The sequence below is a fragment of the Siphateles boraxobius genome, unplaced genomic scaffold, assembly GCF_051911475.1.
Source record: "Siphateles boraxobius isolate OS27281-9 unplaced genomic scaffold, OSU_SipBor_1 68, whole genome shotgun sequence".
NCBI classification, from domain to species: domain Eukaryota; kingdom Metazoa; phylum Chordata; class Actinopteri; order Cypriniformes; family Leuciscidae; genus Siphateles; species Siphateles boraxobius.
This window is the reverse complement of record NW_027509195.1, coordinates 7991857-8003027: the sequence shown is the minus strand read 5'-3', so window position 1 is coordinate 8003027 and position 11171 is coordinate 7991857. Positions and strand designations below refer to the sequence as shown.

The window sequence follows — 11171 nt, the reverse complement described above, 5'->3', positions numbered from 1 at the left end:
AAAGTCACTTCCATCATTTTTTGGATGAACACAACCAGAACATCTTCTAATGTCACTATAAACTCATGGCAAGACAGAGATTAAAGATGTCTTGTTTCTCGCCTCACCTGTTGGGGTTGATTTACTGACTTTGTGGTCTGGCAGCTGTCTAAATGACTCTGATCTTTTGTTTTTCCCCACCTCATATCTTTCTTTAATATTTAAAATAATAATAATAATAATTCATCCTTTTATTTTAAACAGGTTACACAAATAATTAGATGAAGGATGTGGCCAAATAATTTATTCATTTGCATCAAAAATGAATTAACAGTAAACAGTAAAGTGTTTTAATAAGCCTTTGAATCTGTTCTCAGGTAACTGCTGATACCCTAATTAAACAGCAGCAGCCAGTACTTATCCTAATTTATGCTTTTTAATTCCCCCGCAGTGTGTATGTGCTGTGGATCATTATTACTCATTTTGATTAAAGGAGCGATATGTAACTTCAGAAATATTACTCTCGGTTCCCTGCTGTGTTTTGGGCAAGGGGCTTGTGGAGGTGGGATGAGAGACAGGGAAAATATTTATTCACTGCCCTGGCAACTGGATCAGGCATTAATCTCAATTCAGGGCCATGAATAACTTTCCTCTCTGTGTCTTTTTTGATTGCATAATGTCGACACCCGCGGTCAGTTCGCTGACTAATGCCGAGAGATGTATTCTGAGGTGGGGCCTGCTTTTACGTTTGTAATCGCATTAAATAAATAGCCTATGTTGAATCCTCACAAGACTATTTTGACTTTACGTCTGTAATCCGAGCAATTACAAATAGGCTTTATTTTGTGTGTAAATCAATCAACATTAAGTATTCATTGTGTTTTAAAGGAAATAGGCTAAAAATAAAACAATCAACCAACCAATCACCGTATGAAACTGTAGCCTTTGTAACACTGACACCAAGGGGCATCTGTTAGTATTTGTTTCTTTTTGTAAAGTGAAACTATAGAAATAACTGTTTATATTTTAATTACATTTGTGCTTCCTCTTCTTGTCCATGTTAATGGTTGGCAGGCTATATTTGTGTCATGATAACTGATTTAGTGTCATATCAGATTAGACCAGTGATGAATAATGTTATATAAAAATCAGCACAGCTCAGCAGTTTATTAAAATTAAAGATATTAAAATCCAGGTATGACTTGTAATTGTAATTAAGCACATTCAAAGTGAACTCAGTGCTAATTTTTCCATCAGTCAGCCCTGATTACTGCTTCATATGGAGTTATTATGACTTTACATCCACTAAATCATTTTCAGATCTAAAGGCATTGTAATAACACTGACAAAGATTTGTCACCTGGTGAATGGCACAAAAGCAAAATATAAGTAATCCATGAGTGAAATGAATAGTAAAAGAGTTTTATAGGCCTAAACATTATTTGCATTTTTAATAACAATAAAAATGTCTCCACGATCTGACTTTGAAGAAATATCGTAGTGTCGTTCTACAGTGCATTCTATGAGTTGCAGTTCTGGCGCCTCCGCCTTCTTTCTTGAATGCTTCTGTTAAATACACCTACTGTAGCTGAAAAATTAAGCACTGTTTATTTCATTTGTATTTTATATGTGGTGTATATGTAATGTGTATCTTTGTTCTTATATTTTAATAACAAAGAAAATAATGACAAAGATTTTTATCTTCGCCATGGCCTAAATGTCTGCCATTGTTTTTTATTATATATTTTGTTACCTTGTAAGGCTTTGTTTTTAAAATAGGGACATTATTTAGGCTGTAGTGCTTAGTCACTTGCAAAATAGTAAAACCAACATGAAAAAGAATCGAGATAAATGCGTGAATCATAATTTTCTGGAAAAAATCATGTTGGTCTGCCCATGCCGGTGTCCAGTGTCCATGCCGGAGTCCGTGCTGGTGTCCGTGTCTGTGCCGGTGTCCATGCTGGTGTCTGTGCCGGTGTCCATGTCGGTGTTCATGTCAGTGCCGGTGTCCGTGCCGGTTGTGCCCATGCCGGTGTCCATGCCGGTGTCTGTGTCGGTGTGCCCTTGTCCATGTCGGTGTCCGTGTCTCTGCCCATGCCGGTGACCATGCCGGAGTCTGTCCCCGTCCCCATGCCAGTGTCCGTGTTGGAGTCCATTCTGGAGTACGTGCCGGTGTCCTTGCCAGAGTCCGTGCCAGTGTCCGTGCCGGTGTCTGTGCCGGTGTCCTGTGCCAGAGTCCGTGCCAGTGTCCATGCTAGTATCCGTGCCATAATCCGTGCCGGTGTCCGTGTTGGAGTCCGTGCCGCTGTTCGTGCTGGTCTCTGTGCCATTGTCCGTGCCGAAGTCCGTGCCAGTGTGTCCACGCCGGTGTCCGTGCCAGTGTGTCCATGCCGGTGTCCATGCCAGTGTCCCTGCAAGTGTCCATGCCAGTGTCCGTGCCAGTGTCCTTGTCCGTGCCGGTGCCAGAGTCCGTGCCGGTGTCCGTGCCAGTGTCTGTGCCGGTGTCCATGTCCATGTCGGTGCCAGTGTCCAACCCGTATAGAATGTTGTTATTTAGTCCATGCTGGTGTCCGTGTTGGAGTCCTTTTTTTAAAGTAATTAATTATTTTATTTACAGAGAATGCAATATTTCCTGTTGTCATGTGTTTCCCTTGCCATCATGTGATTATGTATTGTGCTTCCCTATAGTCTTATGTGTCATTCTTATTGATTGACTGTCTTGACTGTCCTTTTATTTTTAACAGAAGAAAAAACTTATTTGGGTTTAAAACAACTTGGGAGTTGTTATGTAAATGATGACAGTTTTCATTTTTCTGGGAAATGAAAGCTTTAGCATAAAGTTCTGCATGGAAGACTCAATGTTATGTCACTCATTACTTCTGGTCTATCCAATCACTATCTAATACCTAGAGTATAAAAGATTGTTACTTACACGTTTTTGAGTTCACAGATGATGATGCAAACATTCACCTCCATCCTCCCCACCACCTCCAGGATGGTCACTGTCCTTACCTCCCCGGGGGATCTGCTGCGCCCCTGCCTCCATCTTCGGGGCAGGAAATGCAGAGTCCGCTACCCTCTAAATACGAGCTACGGACGGGGCCCGCACCAAAGAACTTCATCATTCAATATTTCTGTTTTCATTTTCTGGTTTATTAATTGATAAATGTCATCTTGATATCATCTCGTCCTACCGAGTCTTTCTGGTAGAACTATCCCTTTAATGTTAATAAAACAATAAAAACAAAGAGAAAAATGAGAAAAACACTCACTGCTCTGAGAACTTTAATAGTAGCTTTAATAAGTATCAATATATAATTTATACAGTGAAGTCTATGTAGTCTATTATTTTTTTAAATGTTTCATTTAATTTCTTTCTTGAATGCTTCTGTTAAATACACCTACTGTAGCTGAAAAAATAAAGCACTGTTTATTTCATTTGTATATTATATGTTGTGTATATGTAATGTGTATCTTCCTTTTTATCTTTTAATAACAAAGAAAATTATGACAAAGATTTTTATCTTTGCCACTTTGGCCTAATTGTCTGCCATTATTTTTTATTTTAGATTGTGTAACCATGTAAGCCTTTGTTTTTAAAGTAGGGACATTAGTTTGGCTGTAATGCTCAGTCACTTGCAAAATAGTAAAACCAACATGAAAAAGAATCGTTATAAAATCTTGAATCGTGATTTTCCTGAAAAAATCGTGATATGATATTTTTGCCATATCGCCCACGTTCTCCATATTTGTTATTGTATTCTGAATTAATCCAATAAGATTAGTAATTATTTGTGCAATGGGTGCCCTGGATACCTCTAGGCCAGAGGAGCTTATCCTCGTGAAGTATGCAGTCAGCATTTTTGAAAAGGTCTTTAAAGTTCACGAACTGACAAAACACACACCTTGTAACCTGTTAAACTATCACTTGAACACAAATGACTGTCTTTGACGAGTATGTTGACATGCAGGTGCGTGTTTAAACACTACAATGCATCAAAGCATTGTGAACATTGTAAGACAGGCACTTCTCCACTACATAATGTATATAACGAGAATAATGAAATCATACCAATCTGACATACAACTATCAACCTTTATGAGTAGGCTACTGATAACAGGATCAAATCCACCACTAGGCTATCATCTCAATTATTTCTGTCTTTTTAGAATCCCTACACAGTTTGTTTACGTGAGATAATAATTGGCCCATGTGCAGCATATCGTGTTAAAACAGGTTTGTGATCTTTTGGATCTGGATCACCCAAACCTAAAAATTAAGCCATTGGACTTCTTGTTATTGATATATTTACTCTTGAAAAGTAAAGTTTCCCAAAGGAGGTTTTTGTGGCAATGTCTCGAAGATACATTTTAGGTTCCCCAAAGAAATTTAAGTAAACAGTTCTTAAAGGAGCCACTTTATTTCATTTATTCTTAGTGTGAGGAACATTTTAATAATCTGAATTTTTTTTTTCCTCTATAAAGAACCTTTTGTGCAAGGGAAAGGTTGCATGGATGCTAAAGGTTCTTCATGGAACCAGATACCAATGAAGAACCTTTATTTTTTGGATTTTTAGTTTTCACTGTGGTCTGAAGTGATACGAGTCCATGCAGCACCCTCATGAACTAGGCCAGACTTCTCTAGATCCTATTTTTGAAAAACTATAAATAGTAAGAGCAGAGGGCAGAAGGGATTATGACTCAGATTGTCTGAATGATTCACAGGCTTGAGTAATCGAGGGATGTATACGGTCGGGCAGGGGTTTCATGATCCAGGGACCCTCTCCCCATCCAGGCTCTCAGCCAAACAAGGGACCCCAAATATAAAAATGCATATCATTACGTCAAACCAAAAATTATTCAGACACCAGATATCATTTTTGATATTTTTTACTAGTGGGTGCAGGACACTGTAGTTAATTTATGTCACTGAGGATAGAAAAATAAAGTAAACTGTTACATGTTAATACATACAGTGGACTACCAGTAAAATGCATAAAAATTTGGGACCAAAAATTGTTCAGACACTTTGACCTGACCATGTTTTGCTTAAGTTTTTTTCTTTAATTTCAGACGCGACCTTTTTACACCACAGACCATACATTTTGGTTTGACTGTATATGCAAGACCTTCATGGACCTTGGCCTGGGACCAATATGTCGGAATGTATTTTCACCTATTCCATTTTCAGTGAGAAAATGGAAGAATTCTTTTGTATTTTGTGGCCTTAAACCTAAACGATTTTAACCCTAACAGGTAAAAATAGGAAGGTTGTATTTTATGTTTAGTCATGAGACCCTCAGTGAGCCCTTGAACCTGAGGAACTGAGGAATGGAATATTCTGTGCACTATGTTGAATTATAGCAAAGCTCTTGATCTTGTTTCAAGCTAATTGATTCAGACATAGATTGATATGAATAATCTCTTGCTGTCATGTGATCCAAAATAGTCCTTGTGCTGAATCCCAAGCCAGTAGAGCTTGTTCGCTGAAAGGTTGAGGTTTCTTTTACACTTTGGTCAATTGTAACTTTTTTTCCTGATATTTTTAAAGGGGATATACGTTTGTGTCCTAAATCAGACATATTCAGTGTTGTACCATCATCTTGTGGGGCTTAAAGGTTTATTGGGATGTCTTAATCAGGGAGAACTCCAGGAAAGTGTAACTGCCAGATGTGATTTGCAGAGAAGCTTGTGTTTTTTATTGTCAACTTTTCGTGATGGGTCAACGACTCAGTGAGGATTCTGACGACAAAGAAATTGATGTGGCTGAACTGCAGGAGTGGTATAAAAAGTTTGTGGTGGAATGTCCGAGTGGAACCCTCTTCATGCACGAGTTCAAGAGCTTCTTCGGTGTAACTGGAAACCAGGAAGCGGCAGATTACATAGAAAACATGTTCCGTGCTTTTGATAAAAATGGGGTAAGTGATTCAATTTCAGTTACCTTACACAAAGTAGGCATAAACACTAGGAGACTGTGTAGACACTCAAAATAACTTAAAAATATTATATAATAGCCTATATTACTATATATAATAGAGAGGCATATGTAATATATGTAGCCTACGTGAGCTTCTAAGAACGCTCAGAATTTTCGACAGTTCATTCCTATTTTCTCATAAATTTTTTCGTAGGACAACACTATTGATTTTCTGGAATACGTTGCAGCCTTGAATCTAGTGCTGCGAGGAAAGTTGGAGCACAAACTGAAATGGACTTTTAAAATGTATGACAAGGATGGGAGTGGCTGCATTGACAAAACAGAGCTCAAGGAGATTGTGGAGGTAATCATCCCTCATGTCCTTTTCCCATTGTCAATCACACCGACTTAAACATCAAACGGTTGAGATTACAATTCTTCAGTGGTTTAGCTACTTGATTTAAGAAAAAAAAGAATGAAAGGCATTCTGGTTGCATTTGTACTGACATTACAAGTTCACAACTGGTTTCATCACTTTCAAGTGAGATGTTTACATGGGATTAATCCAGATGATAGCAGGACTTTGTGTGCAGAGATGATATAACACTGTAAAGAAGACATTTAGGCTATGCATTTATGATTAAAATAGGCACCTTTTACTTTACTTTTATAGTCAATCTACCGACTAAAGAAAGCCTGCCATGGTGAACTTGATGAGGAGTGTAACCTACTGACCCCAGATCAGGTGGTGGACCGAATATTTGAGCTAGTGGATGAGAACGGAGATGGTAAAACATAATATGATTCATTATTTTTCTAGACAGTCACTAAACAGCTATAGCCAAACTATAGGCTTTTTCCTTCTTTACAAATAGCCTGTGCTTAAAGTCAGCCTTTATAAAGCAGCTGATGCTGGGTTTCTGTCCTGTGTCCACAGGGGAGTTGTCTCTGGATGAGTTCATTGACGGGGCGCGACGTGACAAGTGGGTCATGAAGATGCTGCAAATGGATGTGAACCCCGGGGACTGGATCAATGAACAGAGACGCCGCAGCTCCAACTCCTGAACTCTACATTCACCAAAACAACCATTAAATTAACTGACATATACATATGCATTTGCAGTTTCTCAACTACAATTTTAGTCATGGTTCATGAATGTGAATCTTGAGTCATCAGTACAAATTACATATAGCCTATACATATGTATTTTTTTACCATATAGTGTCTATCTCCCGTTTATTTTTTGATCAACAGAATTCAGTTTATCTGCATGTATTTATTCATGTTTTCTTAATTGTTTCTTTCATTCTTGTTGCAAGGATCTGTGGATGGCTCACAAATATTGATCTATTATTCTGCATATAAGGTGCATTTGTTTAACTTTTTGCGGCATATTACTCTGTTTATAAATAACAGCCATCAGTTACAAATGGGCGTATCTGATGTTTGTAAATATATGAATATTGTAAAGTCTCTTGAAGGTCAATATTGTAAAAGTATTTCCATCTGTACATTTCTCAAAAATAAAACTCATCAATCATATATTATATATACTATGAATTAATTTAACCTTTTTCTCATTTCTTACAAGCTCACGCTATAGAATTAGATAAAATTTGGTGACATGCATTTTTGTTTGTTTTACATATAATCAATGGCAAAAAGAAAAAGTAATTAACTGCATTGCCAATCATATTGCAGATTTATTATAATTTATTAAAACTGTGTAATAATCTGCTATATTGCTATCCCCTCACTGCAAATAACTTTTAGCCCCGTGCGGGATGTCATCAGTTGTCACCATTTGTCAATTTACAATTGACACTTTTCCAATATCAATGGGGCTACAGAAACATAAAATTGTATTGCAAGTATTTTAACCCTAAAAACGCCAAGACTATAAAGAGAAATCAGAACATTTATTTATTTATTGCTAATTTCCATATTCTTAGGATACAACTAATACAACTTCCAGATATAAAAAAAACAAACATGACTTCTTGATTTTAATATAGGCCTATGTATCCGTATCCCCCAGGACAAGTCGCCAGTTTGGGGGTATAAAATCATTGAAAAAAGTAAGCTTGAAAATGCATGTTACAACATTATAGCCAAATTTTAAAAACATTTATTCTCTCATTACTTGAACTAAACATTCTTTGTAAAATTCTGTTGAACAATAATAATGCCTATTTATGAATAGCCTACTGTATCATATTTAGGTTAATACGGATATTTCAATTAATTTATAGCCCCAAACTGGTGACATATCCTGGGAGATACAAACATTTACAGACATATTATGAAACATTTACAAATTAAATTCATAAAATTTCAACACAAACATTATAAGCTAACGCTTAACAATAACTTTTTAAACATGTAAAACAAACTCCAAATATAGTAAATATGTGAAATATATAAAGTTTTATCTGAAGGCAAGTAGATTTCCCACTACAGGTCGTCATGTTGTTTTTAAATGCTGCCGTGAGAATGTATGAACAAAGTCACAAGATCAGATATTCTCAACAATCACCCTATCAACATGAAACCAAGAAATGAGACCAACACTTTCCCTGCCTCTCAAATGTTTGTATCTCCCAGAATACGTCGTCCATTTTAGGGTTTAAAATATGAATTAAAAAGTACATATAAACAGGATGTTCTTGCACTCCCTGACGCTAGATGGCCCTCAAGCCTTTCAATACAACCAATTTAAACCTTAGCTAGAAGCCAAAGTGAAACAGTGTTTTCGTTTTTGTTGTGGTAAGTTATCAGCTCTAGGCAGCACACAGCCTATCTAACCAGGGAATCTCTAAGTAACATTAACGTTACTTGAACATGTTGAACACACCTTAGTTCTTCGTAAATCTTAGATTGTTAACTTTAAACAATGATTAATTGCATTTTCTTTTGATCAAAACAACAATTTTTACAGTTTCATGATGTATTGATTGAATATGAGAATGTAATACATTTTAGACATAGATAGTGGAAAAATACCCACAGTGAAGTCCCTGCTCAAACGTCAAAGATGGACAAGATCGTGCGTATGAAGGTACGGCAGATGTTTTTTATTCGAGTAACATTAGTTTTTTTATTTGCTGTGTCTTAAGTTACTGTTTTACTTTTCCAATCTGTGTAAAGATTGCCCCTTTAAACGCATTTGGAAATGATCCTCAAAATGAATAAAATAAAATAAAAACAAGTTTTCAATGTGTTGGCTGAACTTGGCTGTAATACAGAATAGATTGAATTCAGAGGCAGTATCATGCCATTGTCAGGAGACTGGAGTGATTTTTGTCATGTTTGCCGGGTTTCACAGACAAGGCTTAAACCTATTCTTAGACTAAAATGTATGTTTGAGCTGTTTTAACTGAAAACAACTTGCACTGACATATCTTAAAATATATCAGTGCCATTGTTTTGTCTCAAGATGCACACCAGTAATGTTTTTTCTATGGCACTTTTATAAAACCTACTTAAATGTCCTAATTGAACTGAAGTCTAAACCTGGCTTAATCTAAGCCCTGTCTGTGAAAGCAAGCTTTTATGTTCTTCCTCATTTGTTGCAGCTCCCGTGCAGCTCAGGATGGCAGCTGCTCCACATGAGAGGAGATTTGTTCACCTGTCCGTCCACCGATGCGCTGGCGCACTGCATCAGTGAAGACTGCCGCATGGGAGCAGGGATTGCTTTGCTCTTCAAGAAACATTTTCGTGGAGCTGAGGAGCTTCTAGCTCAGAGTGAGTGTGAATTATCATTACTGACAAGTGCACTTCATATAACACTCAAATAACATGCATTTGATTGTCCGTTTTATTTGTTGCCTTCTGTTTTGTATAGAGAAGCAACCTGGGCAATGTGCAGTCCTTAAAAGATCTGATCGTTTTGTGTATTACCTGGTAAGATGGCTTTTAGCATTTATTTCCCTTTAATTCACATCTGTTCTATGTTTTACTAAATAAATTAGGATGAGAATAGAGTTTTCTGGACTTACAGCTTTATTTGTTCATCAAAAATGACCTTTTCCACCTTTTTCATGCATTAGGTCACAAAGAAAAGGTACTACCAAAAACCCACCTATGACATTCTCAGAAAGAGCCTTGTGTCTATGAGGGAACACTGCTTGGCCAATGGCGTTAACAGTATATCGATGCCTCGGTAAAGTGACACGTTTAATAATAGCGCTATTTTTAATTTAAATGCAGATATTGATTTTTAAATGTAATTATTTTGAATATGATTCTACCCAAATGACTACGAAATTTTTTTTTACAGTTGTCAATACTCAAATATAGCTTGATAATTGCATTTTTCAATACCAATTTTGCGTAACTTTTCTTTTAAATTCCTTTTTATTGTTGGGCTGAATAGACTGCAATAGCTAAAGTCATTTTCTTTTGCTAGGATTGGCTGTGGTCTGGATAAACTGGAATGGGAAAATGTGTCTCCCATTATTACAGAAGTCTTCCAGGACACAAACATCTCCATCACTGTGTACTCAATCTAGACCACAACAGGTCTGAAACTCACATTATTTCTTAACCGTTCTTAAAGAATGGTCAACGGTTTGCTTTTTGTTCCAATGGAATTTCACAACATGCTGTATGGTGGGTGTTTATTAGTCTTGTTTTGGATTGCATAAGCAAAAGAATGTAAAAAGACTGTTCTATTTATACTGTATACACTAAGAATTTCTATGTTCTTTAGTACCACTAGAGGGTGCATGTCTGACTTTTACTTTTCAAATTTGTCAATATTGTCCCAGATTACCTCTGCAAAAGCATTTAGAAATGATCCCCTAATGGGGGGAAAATAAAAAAAATATGAAATAAAATTTTATTTAAAAATGAAGAAATTGTTTAATTTTGTAAATAAAGTATGTCTTCAAGTTCATATTTTTCCAGTAAAATATTAATACTAATTAAGTGTACCACAATATAAATGCACTATAAATGTCCAATGAATAATGATTTCACCATTATTCTGATATTCTTATTTCCAATTGATTCTTTAGTATAGCAGTTCCTGCAGACGTTCAAAAGTTGTTGCTTAATTCGAACCGCTTACTAGCATTCTACTTTTACCATGTCTTTCTGTCTGTGCCACTATTCGTTCGACTGTTTGTACTGTATTTTATTTAATTTTCTTATTCTAAACTGTTTTAATTATTCTTGTTTCTTTTGATTAGTGTAATTTCTTCTATGTAAAGTACCAATGTGTATGAAATGTGCTAAATATATAAACTTGCCTTGCCTTTCTATGGCAGAAAT

General features: G+C 36.4%; 2 protein-coding genes across 2 annotated transcripts; both read left to right on the top strand.

The window, feature by feature from the left end:
- The first annotated feature begins 5555 nt into the window (after nt 1–5555).
- On the top strand, nt 5556–7437 carry guca1b (guanylate cyclase activator 1B). Its single transcript, XM_077214377.1, has 4 exons — nt 5556–5897; nt 6111–6260; nt 6570–6684; nt 6834–7437. The coding sequence occupies exons 1-4, from the start codon at nt 5697–5699 to the stop codon at nt 6959–6961; spliced, it is 594 nt and encodes a 197-aa protein (XP_077070492.1). The 5' UTR covers nt 5556–5696; the 3' UTR covers nt 6962–7437.
- A 1163-nt stretch (nt 7438–8600) lies between these two features.
- oard1 (O-acyl-ADP-ribose deacylase 1) lies at nt 8601–10756 on the top strand. Its single transcript, XM_077214378.1, has 5 exons — nt 8601–8955; nt 9473–9641; nt 9742–9800; nt 9947–10059; nt 10306–10756. Exons 1-5 carry the CDS (start codon nt 8932–8934, stop codon nt 10406–10408), a joined length of 468 nt encoding a protein of 155 aa, XP_077070493.1. The 5' UTR covers nt 8601–8931; the 3' UTR covers nt 10409–10756.
- Nucleotides 10757–11171: the final 415 nt, after the last annotated feature.

Coding starts and splice junctions, on each gene's coding strand:
- oard1 (XM_077214378.1), top strand. CDS start 8,932: ATGGACAAGATCGTGCGTATGAAG. Junction 9,642..9,741: donor TGAGGAGCTTCTAGCTCAGA/GTGAGTGTGAAT, acceptor TGTTTTGTATAG/AGAAGCAACCTGGGCAATGT. Junction 9,801..9,946: donor ATCGTTTTGTGTATTACCTG/GTAAGATGGCTT, acceptor TTCATGCATTAG/GTCACAAAGAAAAGGTACTA.
- guca1b (XM_077214377.1), top strand. CDS start 5,697: ATGGGTCAACGACTCAGTGAGGATTCTGACGACAAAGAAATTGATGTG. Junction 6,261..6,569: donor AGCTCAAGGAGATTGTGGAG/GTAATCATCCCT, acceptor TTACTTTTATAG/TCAATCTACCGACTAAAGAA. Junction 6,685..6,833: donor AGTGGATGAGAACGGAGATG/GTAAAACATAAT, acceptor CTGTGTCCACAG/GGGAGTTGTCTCTGGATGAG.